Genomic DNA, 27072 nt, shown 5'->3' with positions numbered 1-27072 from the left:
ACCTCACTGCATGCCCCAATCTTGGCATTTTCTGCCATCTTTGGTTGCTACTAATAACTCAAACCCCCTTACGTGGCTAAACATTGTTTATTCTTTAAGACGATCCAATATGAAAGGCACCATGAATGAAGGGACCTACTCTCCAGACTACTCCCTTGGAAGTGTGGACCTGAAGAGCTTCAAAAACAACCTGGTGGACATTATCCAGCAGAACAAAGAGAGGTGGAAAGAGTTAGCAGCACAAGGTAAAGTTGTTAATGAAGTCTTACTGCCATTTCTCTGTATTTAAATTTTTCTGTCATTTTTTCCCTTTCTATATGTCTTCCTATATAAAATCTGCAAGCTCTGGGTCACTTTTGGAGTTTGTCTATCATTTCACTAGTCAAAAGCAAGCCAATTTGCCTGTTACATAAAAAGGATATTCGGTTCTGTTGGTGACACATGGGCTACAGAAGCTGGTGGGTGTCATGAATATCTCATTCATAAAGATTGGGGCACTAAAACAGAGACAAAATTGATGTAGCGTGATTCTCTCATTCATTTCTAGAGGTGCCTTAGTGCCTGTGTTTTAGATTCTGAAACTGTAAAGTTGCTTTTGTGTTACAGAGGAAAAGTAACACTCAATGTCAGACTTGTGGGTGTCTATTTTTGTCAACTTTACAAAGTCACTTTTTTGCTGACAGTTTCATTCAACATTTGGAGAAATCATTTGTAAGCTGTCACCATAGAAATCCATGAGAAACTAGAATTAGCTATTTCAAAATAGTTTTGGATCCAATTTAATTAGTCCATTTGCTTTACAACACATTTCAGTTAGTATCAATCACCATCATTCAGGACATTAACTTTCAGTTCCAGATGTTGCACTGCCTCTTCTAATGCTTCTTCCCACAGCTGCTCTTTCCCAGCTCCGTGACCCCCTGGAATGTCTTGGGGTTCGTGTTTTTGTTTGTTTGTTTATTTGCTTGTTTGTTTTATTTTCAGACCACACCCAGCTGCGCTCAGAGCATACTCCAAACTCATGGGTCTAAACACTCATGGGTCACTCCTGGCAGGTTTGGGGGACTATATTGAGTGCTGGTGATTGAATACAGATTGCCACATGTATGGTGAGCGACGTAACCACTGTACTATCTCTCCAGCCTCTACGGGGTCTTAGATGACCCAAGACCTTTGTGACTTTATTTCTTTAGCTAAAAATTCTTCTTAAAGCTCTTTGCCTAAAGAAGGAAACCTAACTCATACAGGAGGGGAGGTTCTGCACAGATATTAAATATATATTATATAATATATATTATATATAGTATATTTTAATTTGAGAGGTTTGAGAGATAATATGATAGGTAGAGAGCTTGCCTTGCACTAGGCCTACTTGAATTTGATTCCAACACCCCACATAGTTCCCCAGGTCTTGCCAGAAGTGATTCCTAAGTGCAAAGTCAAGAATAAGTCCTGAGCACAGCCCAGTGTGGCCAAAAACAAACAAAAAATTTTAATTTAACCAACACTTAGTCACTTAGTCACTTAACTTCCCGTTAGTCATCGATTTGCTCAAGCGGGCGCCAGTAACGTCTCCATTTGTCCCTGTCACGTGCTAGTGTAGCCCAAAGGCATCTGTTTGCTCCGGGAACATGAAGGGCCTCAAACCGATCGTTCATGATCTTGACAAAGAAGTCTGACCATCTGGTAGGTGGGCGGCCACGTGGTCTTTTAACCTCCCATGGAATCCAGTCGGTAACAGCTCTAGTCCAGCGGTCGTCTTTAAATCTCATTATGTGACCAGCCCATCTGATTTTCGACACCTTGGCATATGAGACAGCTTCCCTGATTCTTGATCGACGACGGATGTCAGAACTCCAGATTCTCTCTCTCATTTGAGTGAAACGTGATACTCCAAGCATAGCTCTTTCTATTCTTCTTTGGGAGACCTGAATAGCGTTCTCATCTTGTTTGCGTAGGGCCCAGGTCTCTGAGGCATATGTTAATGCAGGAAGAACAGTGGAATCAAAGAGATGTGCCCGGAGCCGGAGGTTCTTCGTCCTCTTAGCTATTTCTTCGACGTTCTTGAAGGCGTTCCAAGCCGCTCTCTTCCTCCTGCGCAGCTCGGGTGCCAGGTCATTTGTCATGTTGACCTTTCGACCTAGGTACACATAGCTGTTGCATTCGGAGATGGTCATTCCATTGAGAGCGAATGGGGCGTCAGGAACGAGGCTCTTTCTCATAAACATTGTCTTCGTAAGATTCAGCTGTAGTCCTACCTTTCCACACTCACGGTCAAAGTCGGCCAGCATTTGTGCCGCTTGGCTGATGTTTGGTGTTACTAAAACAATGTCATCAGCAAAGCGGAGGTGGTGTAGTTGCCGACCATCTATCTTCACTCCCATTCCTTCCCATTCCAGTCGTCGCATGATGTTCTCGAGGGTGGCACTGAAGAGTTTTGGTGAAATGGTATCACCCTGCCGCACCCCTCTCTTGACATCAACGATCACTTCTTTGTAGAATGGTGAGATCCTGGTAGTGAATCCGCAATACAGCTCACGGAGGATCCTGATACATTGGGCTTGAATGCTCTGATTGGCTAGGGCTTCAATGACCACTTCCATCTCAACAGAATCAAAGGCCTTCCTTAAATCAATGAACGTTAAACAGAGCGGCATCTTGAACTCCCGAGAAACCTCAATGAGCTTGGTTATCATGTGGATATGGTCGATGGTGCTGAATCCTTTGCGGAACCCGGCTTGCTTGCATGGTTGTCCTTCATCTAGTGTTCTGCCAATCCTATTCAGGATGACTCGAGTGAACAACTTGTAGATGACAGACAATAGGCAGATCGGGCGATAGTTGCCAATGTCATGAATGTCTCCCTTCTTGTACAGTAGTACAGTCCTACTGGTTTTCCTTTGGGACAGAACCTTGCATTCAGACAGGTAGTGTGTGAAGAGAGGAGCCTGCGTATTGATGAGTACTGATGGCAGGTTCTTCAGGTGTTCAGGTCTGACCTTGTCTGGGCCGGTTGCTGTTTGTTTCTTTACCGACGAAATGGCGTGTTGGATTTCGGAAGGGAGAACTTTGGGAACGACATATCCATCCTGTGGAATTTGGTATGTCGGCAAGTAGACATGGCTATCGAAGAGATTTGAGTAGAAGTCATGGATAATGTTCTCCATTGCTATTCTGGAGGATGTGATGGATCCATCAGGACATCGGAGGGCATTCATCTTGGTCTTATAGTTGGCAAAGGACAGGCAGGCGTTACGAATACTTTTCCCGGCTTCTGCCGCATCTACCAGTACTTCTGCTCTTCTCTCTTTGAGGTCTTCCTTGATCGCATCTCTGCACTGCTTTGCGAGCTCGGACGTTAGCTTGCGGTTGCCTGAGGCATGCGCCAAACCATGCTGGCGAATTAGCTCAAGAGTTTTCGAAGATAGGCGATTTTTTGTGGCTATCTCTCTCTTGGCGTTCCTCGCACATTCATGGAGGTGCTGAACCAGTTGATTGTATTCCTCATCAATGTTGTCAACAATGGCATCTTCCCATGTTGCCGCAATAGTACCAAAGAGTTCCCACTTGGTGGTCATTCTGGGAGATCTCTTTCTGAACTTTGCTGCCCTTTCTCCCCGCTCAGTGAAGTAGAATTTTGCACGAAGGAGATGGTGGTCCGATCCCATTCGAAATTTTGGGACAACAGCAACATCAGTCAGGCAAAACCATCGATTGAATATGATGTAGTCTATTTCGTTGTGGAATCGTCCACCGGGAGACTCCCAAGTCCATCGTTTAGATTCTGCCTTCTGGAACTGTGAGTTACCATGAATGGTCTTGGTCGACATGATGAACTCAGACAGTCTCTCACCCTGTTCATTCCATTCTAGGCCATGGGTCCCGATGTGAAGTTCTTCAGCTGATCTTCTCGGTCCTATCTTGGCATTAAAATCACCCACAATGATCTTGTAGAAGGTGTGGTCTTCTTTATAGAACTTCTCTAGCTCCATGTAGAACTTCTCGATTTCTCTTTCATCATAATGAGATGTTGGTGCGTAGACAACGAACATAGAAACTGCAGGTAGTGAGTCACATCTATTCAAATGTAAACGTCCGATTCGGGTTGTTAGGCATTCGAATGAATCAATGCTCTTGGCCAAGTTTGTGTTGACAAGGACACCGACGCCTCCAACACCTCTTTTATCGCATGTTCTGAGGAACAATTCTTCTCCAGTGTCAAAAACGGCATGGTGAGATTCGTGCCTTCTTGTCTCGGTCAGACCAATGATGTCGTACTTGATCATTCGCGCTTGTACCATCTGGTCCTCGATGGATGCATCTGATGCTAGCGTACGTGCATTGAAATTACAGACGATCATTTTTGTCTTCCTTCGTTGTGGCAGCCTACGTCGGCCTTGAGATTTTGTCGGCCTCTCCTTTCTCATCCTTCTCAGTGCTGCTATGTCAGTGAAGCCTTCAGGGTCAGGTGAATGAGACCAGTTGTAGTTACTGGTTTTGGCATATTGAATACACAACGGATAGCTTGCCAACACAGTCCTGAATAAATCATGTATTTTCCACACAGACCTTACGAAGCACATACTATATTTATCCCTATTTTCCATGAGAAGAAACCAAAGCAGAATCTCATTAATAGTGAATGGATCAGAAATTTATTTATTCCTTTTTATGAAACAGAAGTTCCAAAAATTCTCAAAGGATCTGTCTTGACCACTAGCAGCAATGTCCTCTGTCACATTTTTGTCCTCATAAGACTTAAGTTCAATTACTAAAAAGTATCATCACTAACCCATAATTAATTAATAATTATTGGCTCTCAATAAAATTTAAATTGTTAATTAATAAGTATCTAATGAGTAATTAATAATGATATTAACCAATGTGTGTTCTATATAATATATTCTAGAATATTGCTAATTAATATCATTAATAATTAATAATTCTAAACTATTAATGATATTAAAATTAATGAATAATATATTTCCTCTTATCATGTTTTCCTCATTATAATATATGGTCACAAAAATCAGGACATAGATTTTCAGTGAGTATCAGCTCCTAGCACACTGCAGGGCATATAATAGTCACTTAGCAAATGTGTATTTAATTAAATAATGACTTAATCTTTAACAGTATCCTGTAATACTATTGCATCATAGCCTATGACTATTATAAAATAAAATACATAATCAAATGCCTTCATCTGATGTGAACTCACTTTCCTTCTCATAAAGAGCAAGGTAAGTGCTACTTTGTACATTGTATTTATTCAAAAAGGAAAACAAATATCTTAAATTTTTGACATTGGAAGAAAGCAAGATTGCTAAAATTCCTCTTACATCATAACTTTACATTTATCATCACAGTTCCTCTTGCAACAACAGTTGGTTAGAAAGTATCCACATTTAATTCGTGTGGTTATTAGAAATTTACATTTTCTAAGTCAAACCCTTCTAATTGTCCTTCTGAAGTTTTTCTCAGCACTTAACTCCTCTGTCTATACTCTTGTTTCTTTCAAAAATTTTTGTAAAAAATGTTGCATTAAGGTACTTACAAGTAATGAATTTAATTGATAAACCTTAAGTACAAACTCAAAAGTGAAGGAAAGACCCTTATCAGTATTGGATTAGTCGTTACAGTTGTTCTCTTTCTGTTGCTCCTCGTAACACTGTGTTATATGGAATATTTTATTGTGTGTAGATTGTAAATTTTAAATCATGTAAAGTTCTCAATTTACATTATTGGAACTGTGTATTAATAATTCCTCAGTTCTATAGTAAGAAAATGTAGTATTAAGAATTAAACACGGGTAGTCTTATTTGAAGCAAATTAAAACAATAAAGCATCTAGATAATATAACTCCAAGAAATATTCAAACAATACACACATTTTGAATAAAATAAATAATACTTATTTTCCTTACATAGTTATCTGTTTGATTTTTATTGTTAAATAAGTGGTAAAGTAGATAAAGTTAAGAAAATATCTCATGGTAATACACAGGGTGAAACATTACTAGCAATACATTTTCACTTTCAAAATTTAACCAAAATTTGCGTTTGAAGCCCATCTTCTCCACTGAATATGTTTTTCTCTTGACTGTCTCTCATGTTTCTTGACTTGCTTTTTTCCACTCTGAAGAAGACTGTATTCTCTCAAAAACATAAACATCTCTCTTTCTCTCCCCTCACACCTTTCTAAATAAGTGTCAACAGAACTAATTTGCTTCAAAGAATAAAGCCCTCATCTAAATAAAGTTAAAATGGAAATTCAAAGAGAAATGGGAACTTTACAGAATCTCTTCTGTTATAGCCTCCTTTCCTCTGCTATGGTTGTAGGTCACAGAATGAATTTATCACATCAGATTTATGCCATAAGTACTAATTCTACACTTCAAAATTCTATAAATCGTCTTATGCTAAGATAAAATCAAAGTATGATCTCTGGAAATATAGCATAAGTTTTTTTTACAAACTATTACCTGATCATTTGGAAATTAAAAATCAAAGTAGCACTCATTCTTAATCTACTACTTCTGTTTTTAACCCTTTTTTGTTTTGTTTTATTGTTTGTTTTCCATTTCAATTTATTTCTCTCATTATTTGAAACATTTGCATTCTGTTTATATTATTTTCATGCTTAAATGGAAAAATTTAAATGCATAATCAATGGTAGATAACAGTGAAGTTAAAGCTTTACCTTTCCACCAAATGATATAAAAAAGTAAGAATTTTTATATGAATTTAAAAAGGTATAAAAAGATATTTTATACTAACCAATGAAAGTGAAAAAGATAAAATCAATGATGATGACTGCTTTTCAACTTTGTTTTGAAAAATTAGCTAGCACAAGAAGATTTTCTTAGTTATCTGGGTTAGCCTGACAGTAGCCTGTGGAGAAGAAACTGCCCCAGCCCATTATGTTTCTCTAATTGTTAGGATTTTTCTATAGAATCCTGCTGGTCTACCATTTACCCCAAAGTTGAACTATAATCCCAGGCTTATAAAGTTATGCGCTTCCCCCAGATATTCTAAATTAAATACACCACTTTATGCACTTAGGAGAAACCAAGATTTTTTTCCCCTCCCCTCCCATTTCAAATTGATTCTACCGCCTCTGACTGCAAACTAATTTCTGCTGTCATTCTCAGAAAGGACTTTCTTAAGGTAGATAATTGCAGTTCCAGCAAGTAAGTTATAGATTCCTGCAGTTCTTACTTAAATCTCCAGCAATTTTGCAAAAAATAAATATCTTGCAAAATTTATGGTTGCCTTGAAAACTGTTTTGGATAATAGTTTCCTGTTTTATTCTTGTTAAACATGATAAAGAAATCCTCAACCTTTTAAACATCACTAGGACAGGAAGTTCTTTTTTATGCTGTTTTTTAAAATAGTTAAATGAATTGATTTATGTAATCTGCTCTAGAACTAACTAACATGAATGACACTTCAGCTAGCTGCTCTTTTCACTAAAATTTCTATTTGTTGTGTTTTTCCTATGGATCTAAGAGCTACAGATATAATGAATAATGAAAAGGACAACAATTTTTACCCTGGTGGATGAAGGAGTAGAAATGGGAAGCAGAATTTCAGTTTTAAATAAAAGGCAGGGAAGACTACTGTGAAAGGGATCATTTAAATTGATACTTGCTGGAGGTTAGAAACAGCTCTGGCAAGCTCTGGGATAGCGGTAAGAGCGACAAAATAAGCTGCCTAATATGTAAGCATGGATCTTACCTGTCATGCAAGAAATTACAAGAAAATAGAGAATTTAAAGGAATTTAAGCAAGTGGGAATGAAATAATTTGGGCTAATGAACAAAATGGCTACTCAATACCTCTATTGCAAACCACAACACCCTAAAGGAAAGAGAGCAAAAGGGAATATCCTGCCACAAAGGCGGGGTGAGGTGGGAGTGGGTTGGGGGGGATGGGGTGGGAGGCTGTAAGTGCTACTGGGTTCATTGGTGGTGGAGGATGGGCGCTGGTGGAGGGAGGGATGGGCACTTGATCATTGTATAACTGAAACCCAAGCACGAAAGTTTGTAAGTCAATAACTGTACCTCATGGTGTTTCACTAATTAAAAAAATTTATTTTAAAAATTAAAAAAATAATAATTTGGACTATGTGTCTTGACTTCGAGGGCAATGTCTCCATGAAAGAAAAAAGAAAGTCACTAAAAGTGACTAAAAAAACAACTTGGAGGCCTATGGGTAATAGATGCTCCGAATTTCTCCTATCATACAGGATAAATGAATAAATAACATCTTGAAGACCTGTGAAATTGTAGCTCATTTCTTTATTTTATGGCTCTCTAATTGCAACATTTGGGCAGAAACTGAACTGAAACTGTAGATTACATTCATATTCAGAACTGTTGTGGAATCATTTCTGTTTTGAGCAACCTCTGAATGGCAAACATTAATTGTTCCCAAGGCAGAACAGTCAAATTTGTAAGACACCTACAGAGTTGATCCATCTTTATACATACTTTCAGTTAGAATCAGGTTCACCAAAGCAATCCTGATTGAAACAAAAAACTGTAAATCCCATAACTTTCACCATCTTCTCAAAGAGAATTTATATATGAGAAAAATTATTTATGTCCCAGAATGGAACCTGGGGTTCAATATGTAATACAATGTAACATTTCTTATTGCTACAAATAATTTTATGACTGATTTGATATTGACAAAATTCTAGAATATGAGGCTCGGAGGCATTTTAGAAGCAAAAAAAAAAAAAAACATGGAAATTGATGCCACAGACTTGCCTTGTTCATGAGTCAAAGCTTTTTAAAGTCAGCAAGAAACCTAGAGCTAGTTTGTTTGTTTGTTTGTTTGTTTGGGGAGCCATATCCGGCAGTGGTTAGGGCTCACTCCTGGCTCAATACTTAATACTAGCAGGGCTTGGGGGTCCATATGGGATGCTTAGGATGCAAGTCAAGGGTCTGCTCTATCTGCTATGCTGTTACTCTGGCCCCACATAAGCTAGCTTGAAGGCAAGTGTGACACCTTAGAATTTGTATTAAATATTTATTTATTTATTTATTTTAAATTACAAAATCGCTTTGTTTAATAATGTTGTACTTTACAGGAGGGCATTTTTAACCTTTGTCAAACGCCATTTTACAATAAGTATCATAATTCTAATTGCAACTAAAGCTTATTTAGAAGCAATTCATTTTTTAAAGATATTCTCTAATTTAACTTTTTAAAAAAATTTTTATTAGTGAAATACCATGAGGTACAGTTGTAGACTTACAAATTTTTGTGCTTGGGTTTCAGTTATACAATGATTTAGGAACCGTCCCTCCACCAGTGCCCATTCTCTACCACCAATGATCCCAGTAGCCCTCCCACCCTCCACCACATCCCCCCACCCCACCTTGCCTTTGTGGGAGGGCATTCCCTTTTGTTTTCTCTCTCCTTTTTTGTGCTGTGGTTTGCAAAAGAGGCATTGAGTGACAATCCTGTTTGGACTTAGTCCACTTTCAGCATGCAAGGGAGCACCAAATAAAGGGTGTTGGGAGGATTTTTCCAGGATGATAGATGTATTAAATATTCAAATGAGCAACTGTTTTCTAGTGATTTCTAGTGATTTAGTTCCTAGTTTATTGTTCTAGAGTCATAGAATATATTTGCTAATGTTTCATTCATTTGAATTTTTTTGAGGTGCTTTTTATCTCATTTTCATGAAAAAGAAAAAGAAAACTGTATTTGATTAGAATTTCTTTTGTATCTATTTGGAAAAAAAAGTTCATCTTCATTATATTGACTTTCTATATATTCATATCCTGTTATTACGATGTCTTTTTCAAGTTTCTTAAAAAATTTTTACCTTATTAAAGATAATTAGAATACTTATTAGTGTAATTAAATGATAGTGATAGGACAAAGCTTATTAACAATTATGTAATTAGTTAATCTCTAATTTTATAATAATTTATTTTAAATGTTTTAATATTGTTTGTTAAATTTTTCATCAATATATTTTTGCTACTTTTGCGAATAGTTATTTTCCATTTATGCATGGAAATAGAAATTGTTTTGGCAGTTGATCTTCTGCCTATATCAGTTTTGTTCTTTCCCAAATGTATATATTTTATTATTGTTTTTCTTACATCTTCTGCACTAGCAAGTTTGTCCAGAATGATATAAAATAAAAGTGATATGGTTACTCATATGCCTGGATTTAAAAAGAATATGTTTAATATTTCAGCAGTTAGTGTAATATTTTTAAATTTATTTCATCTACTTACCTTTATGAGTTAATTATATTTATGTCAATAAATAATTTGTCAAGAAAATGTATTTTAAATAAACTTTCACTTTAGCATTTTTGTAGCTTTAGAATGTATATGTGATTTTATTTTAGTTGATTTATATGGCTAATTATATTAATAAGTTTTCTAATTTTGGATTTCTGTATTTCTTAGATAAACCAATCACCCTGAAGTATTAAAATTTGTGGGGTTTTGCTAACTTTAAAAATCTATGTTTATGAGTAAGATAAGTCCATAATTTTCCTTTTCAAGTTGTTCTTGTCTGGTTCGGTATCAAAATATAGTTTCTAAATGAATTTCTCATGTTGCATGTTTAAAGAAAGCAGTTAATTTTTTCATTACTTTCTCTTAATTTATTTTTTCTAAACAAAATTCACATTTTATTTAGGCTCTCTTAATTTCTAACTTGTAAACAGAGTAAGCATTTTCAATTTAAGATTGAGAAGGGTGGGACTTTTTTTTGACAGACTTTCCTCTTGCTTAAATGATATACAAGTCCTTAGAGGTTAATGTGGTTATGGATTTGGGATAAATACCCGGTCCTTCTTTGACCTTTGATCTCTCAAATCTTTTCAGACTTGCCTCTCCCATCTGCTCTTAGCCATTATCACCTTCTGTTTCAACCACTTGACTTTTTGTTTATCTCATTATGGGCCATCAGACCTTTGCTCTCCCTTCCCTGCTTGCTTTATCCTCAATCTTTATTCCCCATAATACTTGACATATCCAGAAAATAGTGTTCTTCCCAATTTCTTCCCAATCTCCCACATGAAACCATGGATTTTATGAAAACTGTGGAGTTCCTTAGAGACATTTCTGCTATCCCCATATTGAATTTAGGTACCTCTACCCTGTTGCGATAGCACAGCAGGAAAGTTTTTTGTCTTGCATGTGGCTGACATGGCCAACCCAGGTTTGATTACTCCGCCCCTCACAGAGATCCTGGCAAGCTACCGAGAGTATCTCGCCCACACAGCAAAGCCTGGCAAGTTCCCCATGATGTATTCAATATGCCAAAAACAGTAACAACAAGTTTCACAATTTGTTGTGAGATGTTACCGGTGTCCGCTAGAGCAAATCAATGAACAATGGGAGGACAGTGCTACAGTGCTACAGTGCTATCCTGTTCCTAAGACACTATTTGCAAAGTCCCTGTTCTCATCTTTCAGAATTTTAGAGAATATAAAGGAACTTGACAAAGGTCTCATCTCCTCCCAGATTCATTTTTTTGCTTCGGGAGTCTTTCACACACCTCTTCTGGAAATATCTCCAGATTTCTACTCAGCATCTAATACCTCATTTCAAGGAATTTTTGTAAAGAAGTAGTTGTCTAATGTCTCCCCCCCCCAAAAAAAAATGATGCCCATAGCTCCTCTTACTCCTTCTAAAAAGTTGCACAGTTTGAATCAAGTATCTTCTTTCTTTTGGTTTCACAGGATGAGAAAAAGTTGCCACCACACCAATAAGAAATAACCCTATTTGAATAAAAGGTTTAAAATCCTCCTTTGCCTTCCTGGGGGAAAACTCAGATCCATGTGCATGAACCTCAACAGGAAGCAAACTGGAGTGGGTTTAGGCTGTATTCCCAAATTCTTCTTAGTCTTTCCAGAAGAGTGCTCAATGAATATTTTCAAATCATTCTTAATAGGGCTGGAGCAATAGCACTGCGGGTAAGGCATTTGCCTTGCAAACAGTCAACATGACCGACCCAATTTCGATTCGTCTGCCCCTCTTGGAGAGCCCAGCAAGCTACCGAGAGTATCTTGCCTGCATGGCAAAGCCTGGCAAGCTACCCGTGACCTATTCAACATGCCAAACACAGTAACAACAAGTCTCACAATTTGTTGTGAGATGTTACTGGTGCCCGCTCGAGCAAATCGATGAACAACAGGAGGACAGTGCTACAGTGCTACATTCTTGCTCGAGCGGGCCCAGTAACGTCTCCATTGGAGACTTTGTTGTTACTGTGTCTGGCATATCGAATACTCTCGGTAGCTTGCCGGGCTCTCCGAGAGGGGCGGAGGAATCGAACTCGGGTCGGCCATGTTGGCCGCGTGTAAGGCGAACGCCCTACCCGCTGTGCTATCGCTCCAGCCCACTCGAGCTACATTCTTAATTTTGATAAATTATAATCTCATCCAAAAAAATAAGTATGGTAAAGGATCACATCAAAGAAAGTTACATAGTAGAATTTTTACTCTGAGACACCTACACCACCATACATTTGTCTACATTTTTTCATTTTAATTCTCAAAGTTCTGAAAGCATTTTTTTCTAATCAACACACATTATTAGTCCTTGACAACATTCCTTAGTCTCCTATATCATTTGCTCAGAGAAAATTAAAGACATTTTTAGTGCAAAAATGTGTGTGTGTGTGTGTGTGTGTGTGTGTGTGTGTGTGTGAAATAAATTGCTTCAAAAGGTTCTGTTTGGGGCCAGAGAGATAGTACAGTAGGTAGGGTGCTTGCCTTGCATAGACTGACCGATCACCAACATCTTTGCCTTGCACACGGCCGACCCGGGTTTGATTCCCAGAATCCCGTATGGTCCCCTGAGCACCACCAGGGGTAATTCCTGACCGCAGAGCCAGGAGTAACCCCTGTGCATCGCTGGGTGTGACCCAAAAAGCAATAAATAAATATATTTCATTTATTATTTCCATTACCTTTCTATCAATCTTTGTTGGCTTGATGGTCTTCTTTAAAAAATAAATAAATAAAAACAGTGAAAGGCAAAGGGAAAACTAAATGTGAGAGTTTTCCAAAACTTTTCTTCTTCTGTTTCTACATTTGCTATTTGCTATGATTTCAAACATCTAAATCTAGTTATTTGTTGTAGTTTTACTTTGCAATTTAAGTAATGACTCTAAGATTTCAAAGGAGTTCTTTAGTCCTCGAAAACTCTTGAGTCAAAGTGTGACAGTGATAATTTGCAGAGTAGACAAGATAGTGATGGAGAATTTAAAACAATTAAAAATTAAATTTATATTGTGATTAACAAGATATTTTAAGATACTATGGCACTTATTAAACCACATATATTATTAAACCTTATATATTGTCCATTTAATTAGAAATAGCTTAAATATTTATATTATAAATAAGTGATTTTTATTGCTATGCAATAAAATTAAAAACCTTATAAATATTTATGAATAAATGATTTTTCTCCTTGTTGGTATTAATACCAAACAGAACGAAGATTCATATTGTACTAGCATTGAGTGCATATTTAGCACCAGGTTGTATTTTGTGTCCTGTCACACTCCTTTCGCTTAAGCATCCAAACAACACTGTGATTTATATTTTATCACCATTTGACTAATGTGAAAACTGAGGTCAAATAAATCACTCAAAGCACAGGCTTGTGCAACTATGAAATATAATAAGTAAATTTTCTGATTAAAAATGTAGACACTAAAACGGGCTGGAGCAATAGCACAGCGGGTAGAGTGTTTGCCTTGCACGCAGCCAACATGGCTGACATTGGTTCAATTCCCAGCTTCCTATATGGTCCCGAGCACCGCCAGGAGTAATTCCTGAGTGCATGAGCCAGGAGTAACCCCTGAGTATCGCCGAGTGTGACCCAAAAAGCAAAAAAAAAAAAAAAGATACTAAAAATAAATTTAAATTCCATCAAATAAAAGCAAATAAACAGGAATATGAGTCGTTATTATGTTAGTTCAATGTGAAGATAATAGAGTATACACAAACTACTTTAAATAAATAGTTAAAAAATACTACTTTTTCCCGCCTCCTCCATGAGCCTCTCAAGCATAGCTCACTTATGCAGGAACTAGGACTCTTACTCCAAACCACACAGCCACTTATGCGGCCACGTGACATCTCCTTATATATAAAGTGGTCAGTGGAAAGTAAATTCTCCAACTTTTCTCCCTGAAAATCAGGCTTAACTATTTATAAACCACAACACCCAAGAGGAAAGATAGAACAAAAGGGAATGCCCTGTCACAGAGGGTGGGATAGGGATAGGAATGGGGGGTGGGAGGGTTACTGGGATAGGTGGTGGTGGGAAATGGTTACTGGTGGAGGGATGGGTATTCCAAATAAATAAATAATAATAAATAAATAATAATAATAAAAGGCCCTCCCGTTGATCATCGATTTGCTCGAGCGGGCCCAGTAACGTCTCCATTGGAGACTTTGTTGTTACTGTGTCTGGCATATCGAATACTCTCGGTAGCTTTCCGGGCTCTCCGAGAGGGGCGGAGGAAATAAATTTTTTTAAAAAATAGCCATCCAGTTCCAAAAAGCATTTCTGGTTGTTCCTCTTTGTAACTCTTTGAGTGAAAGGAACATTAAGACCATTCTTGCTGTTTTTATGGACAACTATTTTTAAGATTAGAATTAAATTAAAGCAAATGCAAAAAAAAAATACGACTTTAAATCATTATGGAATAATTCTGTCTTATGGGTCTTTGTTGATTAGAGATTGCACCACCCCTCACAATTTTGGCCAGATAAAGTGCTTTGTCACTAATCTCTAAATATTTGCTTTCATTTTGAGATAAATTCATAATTTATAAGCTTACTATAAAAGAAGCTTGCATCTATGACCAAAAGCAGTAATTCATCCCTCTACCACTTTTCAAAATTCTAAGTGAAGCTAATTCTCTCCTTATTCCCCTTCAAATAGCCCCCTTATAATAGCCAGCCCAAGTTATATAGAAGTATGAATATGAAGAGAAAGAAATAGCATAGGAGATCTTTTTTTAAAAACACGAAACTCATCTCAGTTTAAGTAGCTGATTATATGGAATCACTCTCTGTGTTCGCTGATTCTTGGGACATAGCACTCCAACTCAGCTCTCAAATTTATGATATAAGGCTGAATAATGGAGTGCATGCAAACATTTTGGGGGCATTTTTGAGTCCTGATTAAGCTCAATCTTAAATTTGTTAATTATTTATAAAATATCCAGAAACTTCTAAAGACTGACAATTTTTGCTTATGTTGCCACCAAAATGTTTCTTATTCTTTTTGGGAGAAAGAGGTGAACTTTCCTGATTTTTTTCATCTTCCTTAAACATAAATTTACCTAAAAATAATGCCCTCTCCATGGAATAATTTGATCATCAACATTAAAAATTAAGAGATACAGTCCAGTGGGTAGCTCAGATTCAATTCCTGAAACCACATATGGTCCTCCAAGCCCTTCCAGGAATGATCCTTAAGTATAAAGTCAGAAGTTAAGCCCTGAACACAGTTATGTGTAACTCGTTCCCCCTCATCCCTCAAAAAAATTAAAGTATGCAATGTTTTTAGTCTATGATTAGAAGAGATTTATTCTTGCTTTAACTGAATGCTCAGGAAAACAAAAAAAAATTTGAGATTTCTGAGGTCTGTAGTAGATGCGTTAGCAAGACAGAGCAGTCAGACAACACCAGGACAAGAATGATAAGAGGTTCTTATTCAAAGAATTCTTATGATTTTTTTCAAATATTAATTTATTAGTCTAATTTATGCTATACTTTACACTCAATGACTTCTAATTACTCATGAAATCATATATTTTTCCATATAATTAGTGAGAAAACTTGACTTCCTTTTTTGGTCCTTTTCTTTGAAATACCCCTGTATAGAACCTGTATGAACCTTGATTATGAAATTCTGTCTGTCTTCAGAAGATAATACTACAAAGTCATAATAAGGAGATTTTGCTTAGAGAGTGCTATTCAGACTCCCTATCAAACTAGTCATTTTTTTTTCTGGTTGTAAGATGACAAATACTATGTTTATGCCTCTTTTCCCAACTTAAAATTGCAATTATATTTTTCCAGGCAACAATGAATGCTTTTATGTTTTCAAATTCAATAGAAGCATACAACAATTTACCTTGCAATCCTAACACTTCAGTTAAGTTCTTGGTTCCAGAAATGAAAGCCCCATTTTGTCTCTTATGTATGTGAACTTGAACAATAGAGATATTTTGGAAGAATCTGTAGATTCTTAGCTCAAAGTTCTGAGCATATATGCCTTGTTTGTGAGAGAATTGGTTCAATCACCAGCCCCACACTTAAAACTTAGTAACTGTTCCTGAATGTTATTGTTTTTGTTCTGCTGCTAATATCATCATTAATAAATGTAATAAATTTTGTCATAAACCTTCATTGTTTATATTATTTATTAAAGTTTATTTTAATAAATATATCAATATATAATAATATGCTCAGTTTAAAATAGATGTTAGGCTCCCAAGAAGTACTCAGAGGCCCCAGCTTTCAGTGGTAGTCATCCCTACTGTGTGATCAGATAGTTTTGTGCTCCATTCCAGTAAGTGGGTATAGTTGAAACCTAGCTGAGCCCCACAATGTTCAGGACTACGAGGGCCACCCTGGTAGTGTTCAGGAATTATCTGTCAAACACTTGATGTTCTTTGAGGAGCCACAAGGTAACATTTATTGAACTCAGGACCTTTTGCATGCTAGGAATGCACTCACCAAATCACTTGCCCCCAAAATACATAGATATTTAAACAAGTATTTAAATTTCTTTATTGCATCCTAAATATTTTTGTATAAAGACTCAGTATCTATTTTCTTACTTTAATTGAAATACTTATTGAAAAATTAGTGTATATAGGTTTTAGGTATACGTCCTTAAGAAATCAAAATTTTGATTTTGATTATAAAATCAATATATAAATATTGTTTGCCATTTATTGTCTAATTGTCTAATTCTATCTTTCCCATAAAATAAACCCTTTGATCATGTCTTCTGTTTATGTTTGGGTTCATTTCAAAATACAAAGCCATGTACCCTGTTGGAAAATTATAGTCCAGAGATTTCAAATAAATGTTATGATATGTAATGCAGAAGATTTATTAGTTTGTTCTTTCTGTAATTTTAAAAGATGAGAAATTTGAAAAAGAATTTCAGGTACTTATAATAATGTGCTATAAAATTTCACATTTAGTAGAATCTTCAACTAATTTTTAACTTTCAAACTGAGTATAATCCAAACTAGCAAAATAAAACATTGAATTTTAAATACTTTAATACTCCATGAAGCCTAAATCATATATAATATTTATTTTTATTGTAGCACTGTAGCACTGTATCACTGTCCTCCCATTGTTCATCGATTTGCTTGAGTGGGCCCAGTAATGTCTCCATTGTGAGACTTGTTGTTACTGTGTTTGGCATATCGAATACATCACGGGTAGATTGTCAGAGTTTGCCATGCAAGAGAGGTATTCTCGGTAGCTTGCCAGATTTTCTGAGAGTGGTGGAGGAATCGAACCTGGGTTGGCCCCGTCGGCTGTGTGCAAGGCAAACACCCTACCAGCTGGGCTATCGCTCCAGCCTGATTTTTATTATATAACAATAAATTATTTTGTATAACAATATTCATTCTATATGTGTAACTATATACTTTGGTCTTATTTACAGAATTATCTACCACAAAGATATTCAATTATGTTCACCGTTTTCCATTTTAGACACAAAAGAGAATGTATGCATTAACAAAAACATTTTACTAAAAGCAAATGAAAGCTTTTAAAAGAAAAAGTTTACTTCCACTTTAAAGAGAAAATTCAATGAAACATAATACTGAGAGCAAAGCTAAAAGAATTAAAATTGGTCCGTTTTAATTTTTGAAACTGATTTAGACACCTAATCTTAGTATACTAAGTATAAATTTTACTACTAATAAAGATATAGAGATTATCAATTTGAGTTGCACCTCTCAGAATTTGTTTTTCTCATCTTTTCCCTGAGAAACTACCCCACCATCTATTAGACTCTCAGATCAATGAAAATTTTTTATATTCCCACAACTTGTTGCTCATATCTACTATTACACTTTGCTTCCTCATTTTTTTTACTTTTTCAAAGTTTTTTCTATTAAAGCACCAAAAATTACAAAGTTACTCATAGCTGGGTTTTTGACATACAGTGTTTGTCACTAATCCCACACCAGTGTCAACTTCCCTCCACCAGTGTTCACAGGTTCTTACTACCACCTCAGACCCAGCCTGTCTTCTTGACAGATACCTTTTATATCGGTTATTAAAATTTGGGTCTCATGATTTCCATGTTGTTGATTCTGTGGTATGCATATTTAGCTATATCATTCCTTAACCCCACCAATGTCCCTGACTCCCTTGGCCCCTACCCCCATTTCTTCTCATCTATCTCTTCTCCTCTTCACTTTCACATTATTTCTTTCCTTTACCTCCCTATATTCTGGGGTCAAATGTGATCTAGGATCTAGGAATCCCTTCATAAACCACTGCATTTCCTCACTCAGTTCTCTAAATATTACATATAATTGGTATCATCCTGTGCTTATCCTTCTTATGGGTTATCTCATTTAACATGATATCTTCCAATTTCATCCATAGTTCTGAAAAGCGCATGTTTTATCATTCCTTGTGTTGTGTAGTATTCCATTGTGCATATATACATCTTCATAGTCCACTGATCTGTTGTTGGACATCTAGGTTGATTCCAAATAGAGGTGTAAGTACATCCTTTTGAATGAAAGTTTTTCAGCACTGGGCTGAATACCCAGGTATTAGATACCCAAAAGTGTCTTCAATGATGCACTGCTGCTGACAAAAGTGACAGAATCAAAGATAAATGGAGCAAACTCAAATTAAAGAGTTTCCTTATTGCAAAAGAAACACAGCTAAAAGTAAAAGGTTTCTCACTGAATAGGAGAAAATTTTTGTGCTAAACACATCAAATGAAGGGTTGACATCCAGGAAATATAAATACTGAAGTCATTGTCCATGCCCCACCACCATCATCCCCAGGTGGCTTATGTACAAAGAAGAGAGAAACGGCTATTTTCTCCTTATCCACCTCTGCCAGTCTGGGACCAGCTAGGAAGGCTAGAATTGATAATGTCTGTGATTAGCCCCTGCCAAACACAGCACAGACCAGAGTCCTGCCAGCCCCACAAGGTAGCCATTAAGCCACACCTGATGTCCACTTGGTCTGTCCGGAATGGAAGTTAATCTCTACCACCTGATATCTCAGGAAGCATTGAACTCAGGCTGAAATAAGGAATTGCTTTCTGTGGAAAAGGAAAGCCAATCCAAGGCCTTAACCAGGCCTTCCAGGTGCTTGCTTTTCTCTCAGAAAAGAATTTCAGAAGAATATGAGCATTGAAGTAAAAATAGCTTTTATTTGGGGGCTTTTGGGGAGAGGGAAAGAGAGTGAGAGAGAGAGAGAGAGAGAGAGAGCGAGAGTGAGTTGCACTCAAGAGAAAAACGCACTCATGGGCTTTTCCAAAGGTGGAGAGAGCCCCAGTACATCTCAAGAGGGAAGATGTAGGTGACACATGTTCTTGGGCACCACATGTGCTTGGCCACATGGACCCATGAAGCACATGGGCTCAAGCAGCATATACACACACCTTCTTTGTTCAAGTTGGCTTTTATTGTTATTTTTTCCAAGCTGCCTCCCATGGAGCTTTCTAGCTAGGTAAGAGTCCATTGTTATGGTGATTTCCAAGAGGGTAGAGTTGGGATGGTCTTCTTTGAAACTCTGTTTCTTGACCTTTGTTCCTGCTAGAGCTTCTCTTGAAGGATGAGTTCAGCCTTCTCTGGTCCGGAGCTAGTTCCAGGTCAAGATCTTTTTAGGTTTTCTCCCATTTGACTCAGCAATACCACTTCTGGGAATACATCTTGGAGATGCAAAAAGTATAGTAAAAATGACATCTGCACTTGTATGTTCATTGCAGCACTGTTTATAATAGCCAGAATCTGGAAAAAGCCCGAGTGCCTGAGAACAGATGACTAATTAAAGAAACTCTGGTACATCTACACAATGGAATACTATGCAGCTGTTAGAAAAGATGTAGTCATGAAATTTTCATATAAGTGGATCTACATGGAGAGCATCATGCTAAGTGAAATGAACCAGAAAGAGAGGGACAGACATAGAAGGACTGCACTTATTTGTGGAATATAAAGTACCGTAATGGGAGACTAACACCCAAGGATAGTAGAGATAACAACCAGGAAGATTGTTCCATAGCTTGGAAGCTGGCCTCACACGCTAGGGGGAAAAGGCAGCTGAGATAGAGAAGGGACCACCAAGTAAAGGATGCTTGGAGGGCATGCTCGGGATGGGAGATGTGTGCTGAAAATGCACTATAGACTGAACATTATGACCACTTAATACCTGTATTATAAACCATAACACCCAAAAGAAGAGAGAAAGTAAAAGGGAAGAGGCAGCAGGTGGGGTGGTGATGAGAGTGGAGGTGGAGGGAGGGATACTGGGAACATTGGTGGTGGAGAATGGGCACTGGTGGAAGAATGGGTACTCGATCATTGTATGACTAAAACGTAAGCACGGAAGTTTGTAAGTCTGTAATTGTACCTCACGATGATTCATTGAAAAATAAAAATAAATAAATAAAAATTAATAAATATAATCAGAATAAAACATAGAAAACACACAAAAAAATGTTATCAGGCCTTAGTTCCTGAGCTCATAAGGTGGGTCCAGACAGTGATAGGTCTAGGCGGTTATTACTTCCCAGGAATTCCATTGCCATGGAGTCCTTTCTTTTCTAGTTGCCTTCATCGGTACTCATAAAGATCAACGACAACAAAACAAAAACCCATCAAAAAATGGGGAGCGGAAGTAAGGGACTTCTCTGAGGAAAACAATCAGATGACAAATAGGCACATGAAAAAAGTGCTCACCATCACTTATTATTAGGGAAATCCAAATCAACATAACAGTAAGACACCATCTCATTGAGAAGTATATACCAAAAATAATGGGAGCAATCGACATTGGCCAGGGATTTGGGAATTCTACCCACTTCTGATGGACGTATAGTCTGATTCAACCCTTTTGGAAAACAGTATGGGAAGTTTTCAGGAAACTTAAAATTGAGCTACTCTGCTTCCTCATTTTCTTAAATACGCACATATTTCTAAATGCGTGCCAACAAAACATATGTATCCTGTTGAACCAATTTTAGAATGAAATACTATCAAGAAGCAAGTTTAACTTCTTTCTACATTTTTTAAACTCTTTAATTTCAATGGAACTTAAGCAACTAAGATTTCAGGCTCATTAAATTAGATTAAATCATTAGCTTGGAATTTGTTGGTATAAATTGATATATTTTCTTTTATTTAAGGCATCAAGGAATAATTTTTTATGTCTGGATTTGCATATTACACAACACTTTATTTAAAGTTCCTAACTTTATTACGTTTTTCCCCTAGCTTTATAAAGTTAGAGCTAGCAAGTCTGGGCCTGGTGTTTTTCTTTAGCAAATCACCTTCCTTGTCTCTTCATCTCTCTTGGTGCTTAGGTTTCAGTACTCTCTTGTTTACTGATGCCCTGATGCCTGTATCCCATCAGATTTATTTCCTAGTATATCAAGTTCTTTCATGTAACTGACTCTTAATTTGACTACTATTTTGTTTCTCATATATCTTTTGTTTCTTTATTCTCTGAAATATTTCTAGATGTTGGAACATTTTCTAATATAATTTTTTTACTTCAATGTTTCAACTGCTTCAAAGAAGCAAATGAGTCTGAAATTGCAAGTTATATTAGTTATTTTTTGACAAATTATGCTTTCATTTAAACATTACTGTTATAACATTTTGTTTTAGATCATAGCAACAGTGTGTAATTTTTAACAGAATAGAATAGAATAGAAGGCCCTCCTGTTGATCATCGATTTGCTCGACCGGGCCCAGTAGCGTCTCCATTAGAGACTTTGTTGTTACTGTGTCTGGCATATCAAATACGTCATGGGGAGCTTGCCAGGCTCTGCTGTGCGGGCGAGATACTCTCGGTAGCTTGCCGGGCTCTCCAAGAGGGGCGGAGGAATCGAACTCGGGTCAGCCATGTTGGCTGCGTGCAAGGCAAACGCCCTACCGCTGTGCTATCATCGCTCAAGCATTTTTAACAGAATTTATTTAAATAAACTTGTTTCGACTAATACAATTTAGTAAAATTATGCATGAATTTTATGGTTGATTTAATAGATACTTAAACATGTCTTAATTTTTCATTTATGTGTTTAAATATTCAGGTTATACCTCATAAAATTATAAACTCTATTATCCACAGGATATATGAACAATAGTACAGCAGGTAGGGCATTTGCTTTGCATGTGGCCCACACGGGTTTGATTCCTCCGTCCCTCTCGGAGACCCCTGCAAACTACCGAGAGCATTCTACCCACTCAGCAGAGTCTGGCAAGCTCCCCATGGTGTATTCAATGTGCCAAAATCAGTAACAAGTCTCACAATGGAGACTTACTGGTGCCCACTCAAGCAAATCGATGAACACCTGGAGGACAGGACAGTGCTATTATCCACAGATTGAAAGTTATTTTATATGGTGCTGGAGCAACAGCACAGCGGTAGGGTGTTTGCCTTGCACGCAGCCAACATGACCGACCCGAGTTCGATTCCTCCGCCCCTCTCGGAGAGCCCGGCAAGCTACCGAGAGTAGCTTGCCCGCACGGCAGAGCCTGGCAAGCTACCCGTGAAGTACTCGATATGCCAAACACAGTAACAACAAAGTCTCCAATGGAGACGTTAATGGACCCATGTGAGCAAATCGACGAACAACGGGAGGGCCTTTACCTTTTACCTTTATATGGTTAGAGAAAGGTGGTGCAAAATTCATTATAAATTCAATCTTCAACCCTTTTACTAATTACTTTATTTTCATGACCTTATTGGACTTTTTCCCCTCTCGGAGAGCCCGGCAAGCTACCGAGAGTATTCAATATGCCAGACACAGTAACAACAAAGTCTCCAATGGAGACGTTACTGGGCCCGCTCGAGCAAATCGACGATCAACGGGAGGGCCTTTGCCTTTTATTGGACTTTTTATAAAGATCGTTCTCATTTTTGTTTATTAATTTGCTTGTCTTTTAGGAGAATCTGATCTCCATAGGAATTCAGAAGAATTAGTAAATACTGAAGAAAAACATGCTGAAACACATTCATAGATTTGAGACAATGTAAAGGCTTCTATCATTTTAAACATGAGAGGTAATTTTATTTTTATACAGAAAATTCAATATGTGAAATGAATAACATTGAATATAATAGAAACAGTGTTGTCTGATTTAACTGTCCTGTAGCCTTTCAGATTGCGTACATTTGGTAAGTGCAAAAGTCTTGCAAATAAATATCACCAGAAAACAATAAAATTATGTAAGATTCTTACATACCAAACAACTTGAGCCAAATATGTCTTCTATATAGACAAAAAAGTATAGGGTTATCATTTTTTATACACTTACATATATATGAAACATTTATGAGCTTGATAAACAAATCTTGTGTAGGTAATAGTAATTCATTTATGTTTCTAAAAATGTACAATGTATAAAGTGTCTATGTAAATATAGAGACAATCTGTAATATTTTGGCATCTCATTGGTAAAAGGTTTCAATGAGATTGAGTTCAGTAAAGATCATAAAATTCAAAACTAGAACTAAAATAACATGACAATCTCTCTGAAATCATTACCTATTTCCATTTCAGTATGTAGTCCCACTGTACCTACACGTTATATCTCACTATGAGACATTTTCTCAGGGAACAATAAGGAAAATTTAAGTGAGAGCAATGTTGAGATCTCATAATAATGGATGGAACTTCAGTAGGACAAAAATTAAGCATTTGAAATCCAAGTTTTATGCTGTTGTATAGCTTTACTATTATTTCCAAGATATCTCTGTCTGCAGTATTTTTATTTTCTTTTCTATGTATTTTATGTTTTTGTTGACTTAAATGAAAGAGACTAGAGGGTTCATGTGATTTTTATCAATTATAGAGTAGCTTGCATGTCACCTATCATATTATAATCAGTTAGAGAGGTGATATTTCTGACAGTTCAAAAGAAGTATCAAACTTGTTACTCATATGGAAGCAAATATTTCCTATTGTTACCAATGACTGCTCTTTAATGGTGAATTTACTGTTCAAAAAGTTAAAATCCTCTAATTTTTGAGACAGATTTATTGTTTTTTTTAATCAGGCTTCCACACTAATTTAGAATATCTTCTTGAGTATCTTTACACAGTAGGGATTAAGTACTATGCTACTTATGACACTCTTGTTTTATGTTCACATAGGTACTATTAATTCATTTATATTACCCCAACAATCCCCAATAGAAATTTGAATTTGTGATATGAGAAAGCAAGAGAGAGAGAATAGGAAGAGAAATTCCAAATGATATAAAAACCATATTATTGTATATGATAAAATTTATTTGAGACAAGGCATGTAAATTTCACTGTAAAATTGTCAGAGGTATATATGACAAAGCTCTGATCTTAATTTTTATTTTATTTCAGGATAAGAATAACACTAATATACTCTAACCCCTCAACTTCCAAAATGCTTTATTCTTTATTTTCAACATGCACTTAGATCAGATTATTTCTGTGGAGTCCAACATAAAAAATAAATAAGAAGAACATAAATTCTGATCTAGCAACTCTGACCAAGTAAATATCAATGTTTCTATCAGATATTTTAGCCATATTTTTCTCTATAAAATATTTCCTTCTTCAATCAAGCCAGAAAAACTTTAAGGACAATGTGAACAGTTAAAATTTCATTACCTTGTGTTCAATTCTAGCCATGTTTTTATGAAATATATCACAGAAGAAAAGTTATGTAAAATATCTTTATTTTATAAAATACCAGATTTATAATTATTTCAATGTCTTAAGTAAAATGAGAGTGAAGACAAAATTATTTGAAAAAAATTTAAAGCTCCAAAGGATAGGCTATTTAGATTGTCGTTATTATTTAAATATTCAGGTACAAAGTCAGACGTATAGTTGATGTCTTTTAACTTCAGTGGAGCATAACAGCCGTGGCTGTGTGACCTGATGAACAATCCATTGTAACTCTCACTGGAATAGCATGGCAAAACCTGTTCTTGAAACCACCGGACCAACCTTCATCTGCCCCCAGGGTTTTGAAGCACTAATGCATCAACTTCCATAGGATCATCACAATGCAAGTCACATGTTATCTACAATCCAAGCTAATGAATGCTTTTAGCTATTGTTGAAGACAGACACCAAAACTGAGAATGGAATTTGCCATCTGGTGTATTGATTCCGTCAGGATATAAAAAAATTATATTATAGACCAAGGGATTTGAGACAAGAATTGTGCATGTATCAGAAAAACTTATGAAAATTGAAGCCCGCATTTTTCTGTACAGATAGCATTATTTGATGTGACTTCATAATTTTACTATAAAGCAACAAACTTCAACTCTTGGAGACTCTGCTTCCTTGTCAGTTTTTGCCTGAGCATGTGCAAAGTCTTTCCTTTGCTCCAAACCGAAGAACTACTTTTGTTTGTTACTAGATGATAAGAAAGCTCAAGCAGGGTTAGATGATATAAATTTCAAATGTATAAACTTGCCAATGATTGTGAGATGAAGTGAATTTGTCTTTGAGAGAGGTAGACGCTGAATGGAAAACTTCAAAAGTAGCATCAAAGAGTAAAAGTGATGGTACATACATCCTAATGAGTTTTCTGTTGCACCTGCTTCCTTCCTGGGTTCAATAATGCTAAGCAATATTTTATAAATGAATATAATCAGAAGCTTTTAAGTCTAAATTATGGGATTTTATAATTCATAACTTGGATTTCTTTTAAATGTAAGCCATATTCTGTTTTCGTATAGTTATGCATCATAATTTAAGATCCGTTTGTGAATAGATTGTGTATAAATGCTTTTAAATGTTCTGTGAAAAAGGTCCTTTGCTCTTGCTTCACCTGAATTTTGTGTAGAACTTAAATAGTTTAATTGTGTCATAAACATTATAATGCAATTGATATTTTAAATGTAAGCCGTAAAGATTAATCTCTAATGATATGCTAGTGGAAGATTTATAGATATTTATATCATGGTGATTTGTGCCCTTTAAAAATGGGCTTTTATTTCTATTTATGAAGAACCTATAACTACTATTTTTAGTGTCTTTTTTTAAAAGTAGTTATTAACTGGCTATAAAATATTCGCTTTAAAAATAGAATATACTAGGAAATATAATTCCTGTTGTTCTCATTTGAGCCATTGTCTTTTGGTGAAGTTATAGAATCTCTCTAGGGAGAAATATTAAAAGCAGCTTCTCAATGATCATAAAAACATTATCTACTTTGTTCAAATTAATACTTTAAGATCTATAGCCTTGTTAGTGAAAATATAGGAATATAAGGAGTTCATCAATTTTTTGCATATGGGCTTTTACCTAATTTTCAAGGTTATGTGATCTAAAGAGCACTGTGACTGAACTTCCAGAGGGAGTGTAAAATCATGCTCCATTTTTTTTTGCAAGATTTGTCGTGCTGCTGATCAACAATTTAGTTTCCTAATCGCTTTCTTCCAACTTTCATCCTGCTTTTGTCCGTCCCACTTCTCTGCCTTTTGATTTATTCCTTCCCTTCCTCTATGTGACACCCATTAATGAGTGTTAATGAGCAAAAATAAGAAAAGAGACTGCAATTGACCATCCCTTCTGCATGTTGAGTCCATTCTGAAGGGAAGAATTGATGAGTCAGGCTGCTGAACCTTGAATTTCCTACTTTGTATTTTTATCTTAAGCTACCCGACATTTTTCTTATAATTTCATATACATTTTCACACTTTAATTTTTAACATGACAAGATATAGTTACTGTGTTTTATTTGCTGTAGCTCTCTTTATTTCCTATTATCTATGGTTGTAAATAAATCATACTTGAGGATTACCATTGTGAAACACTTTGTGTCTGAAG

General features: G+C 36.3%; 1 protein-coding gene across 1 annotated transcript in view; it reads left to right on the top strand.

The window, feature by feature from the left end:
* PDE1A (phosphodiesterase 1A) overlaps nucleotides 1–24809 on the top strand; it is a 103124-nt gene extending 78315 nt beyond the window's left edge. The window contains exons 12-14 of the mRNA XM_056110132.1: nucleotides 100–245; nucleotides 23191–23307; nucleotides 24625–24809. Coding sequence (XP_055966107.1) covers nucleotides 100–245; nucleotides 23191–23264 — 220 coding nt within the window. The 3' untranslated portion in view covers nucleotides 23265–23307; nucleotides 24625–24809. The remainder of the gene's footprint in view (nucleotides 1–99; nucleotides 246–23190; nucleotides 23308–24624) is intronic.
* Nucleotides 24810–27072: the final 2263 nt, after the last annotated feature.

Source organism: Sorex fumeus, unplaced genomic scaffold (genome assembly GCF_029834395.1).
Source record: "Sorex fumeus unplaced genomic scaffold, SorFum_2.1 ptg000009l, whole genome shotgun sequence".
NCBI lineage: Eukaryota > Metazoa > Chordata > Mammalia > Eulipotyphla > Soricidae > Sorex > Sorex fumeus.
Note: the sequence above shows the minus strand (reverse complement) of the source record. Positions and strands in the feature narration are given on the sequence as shown.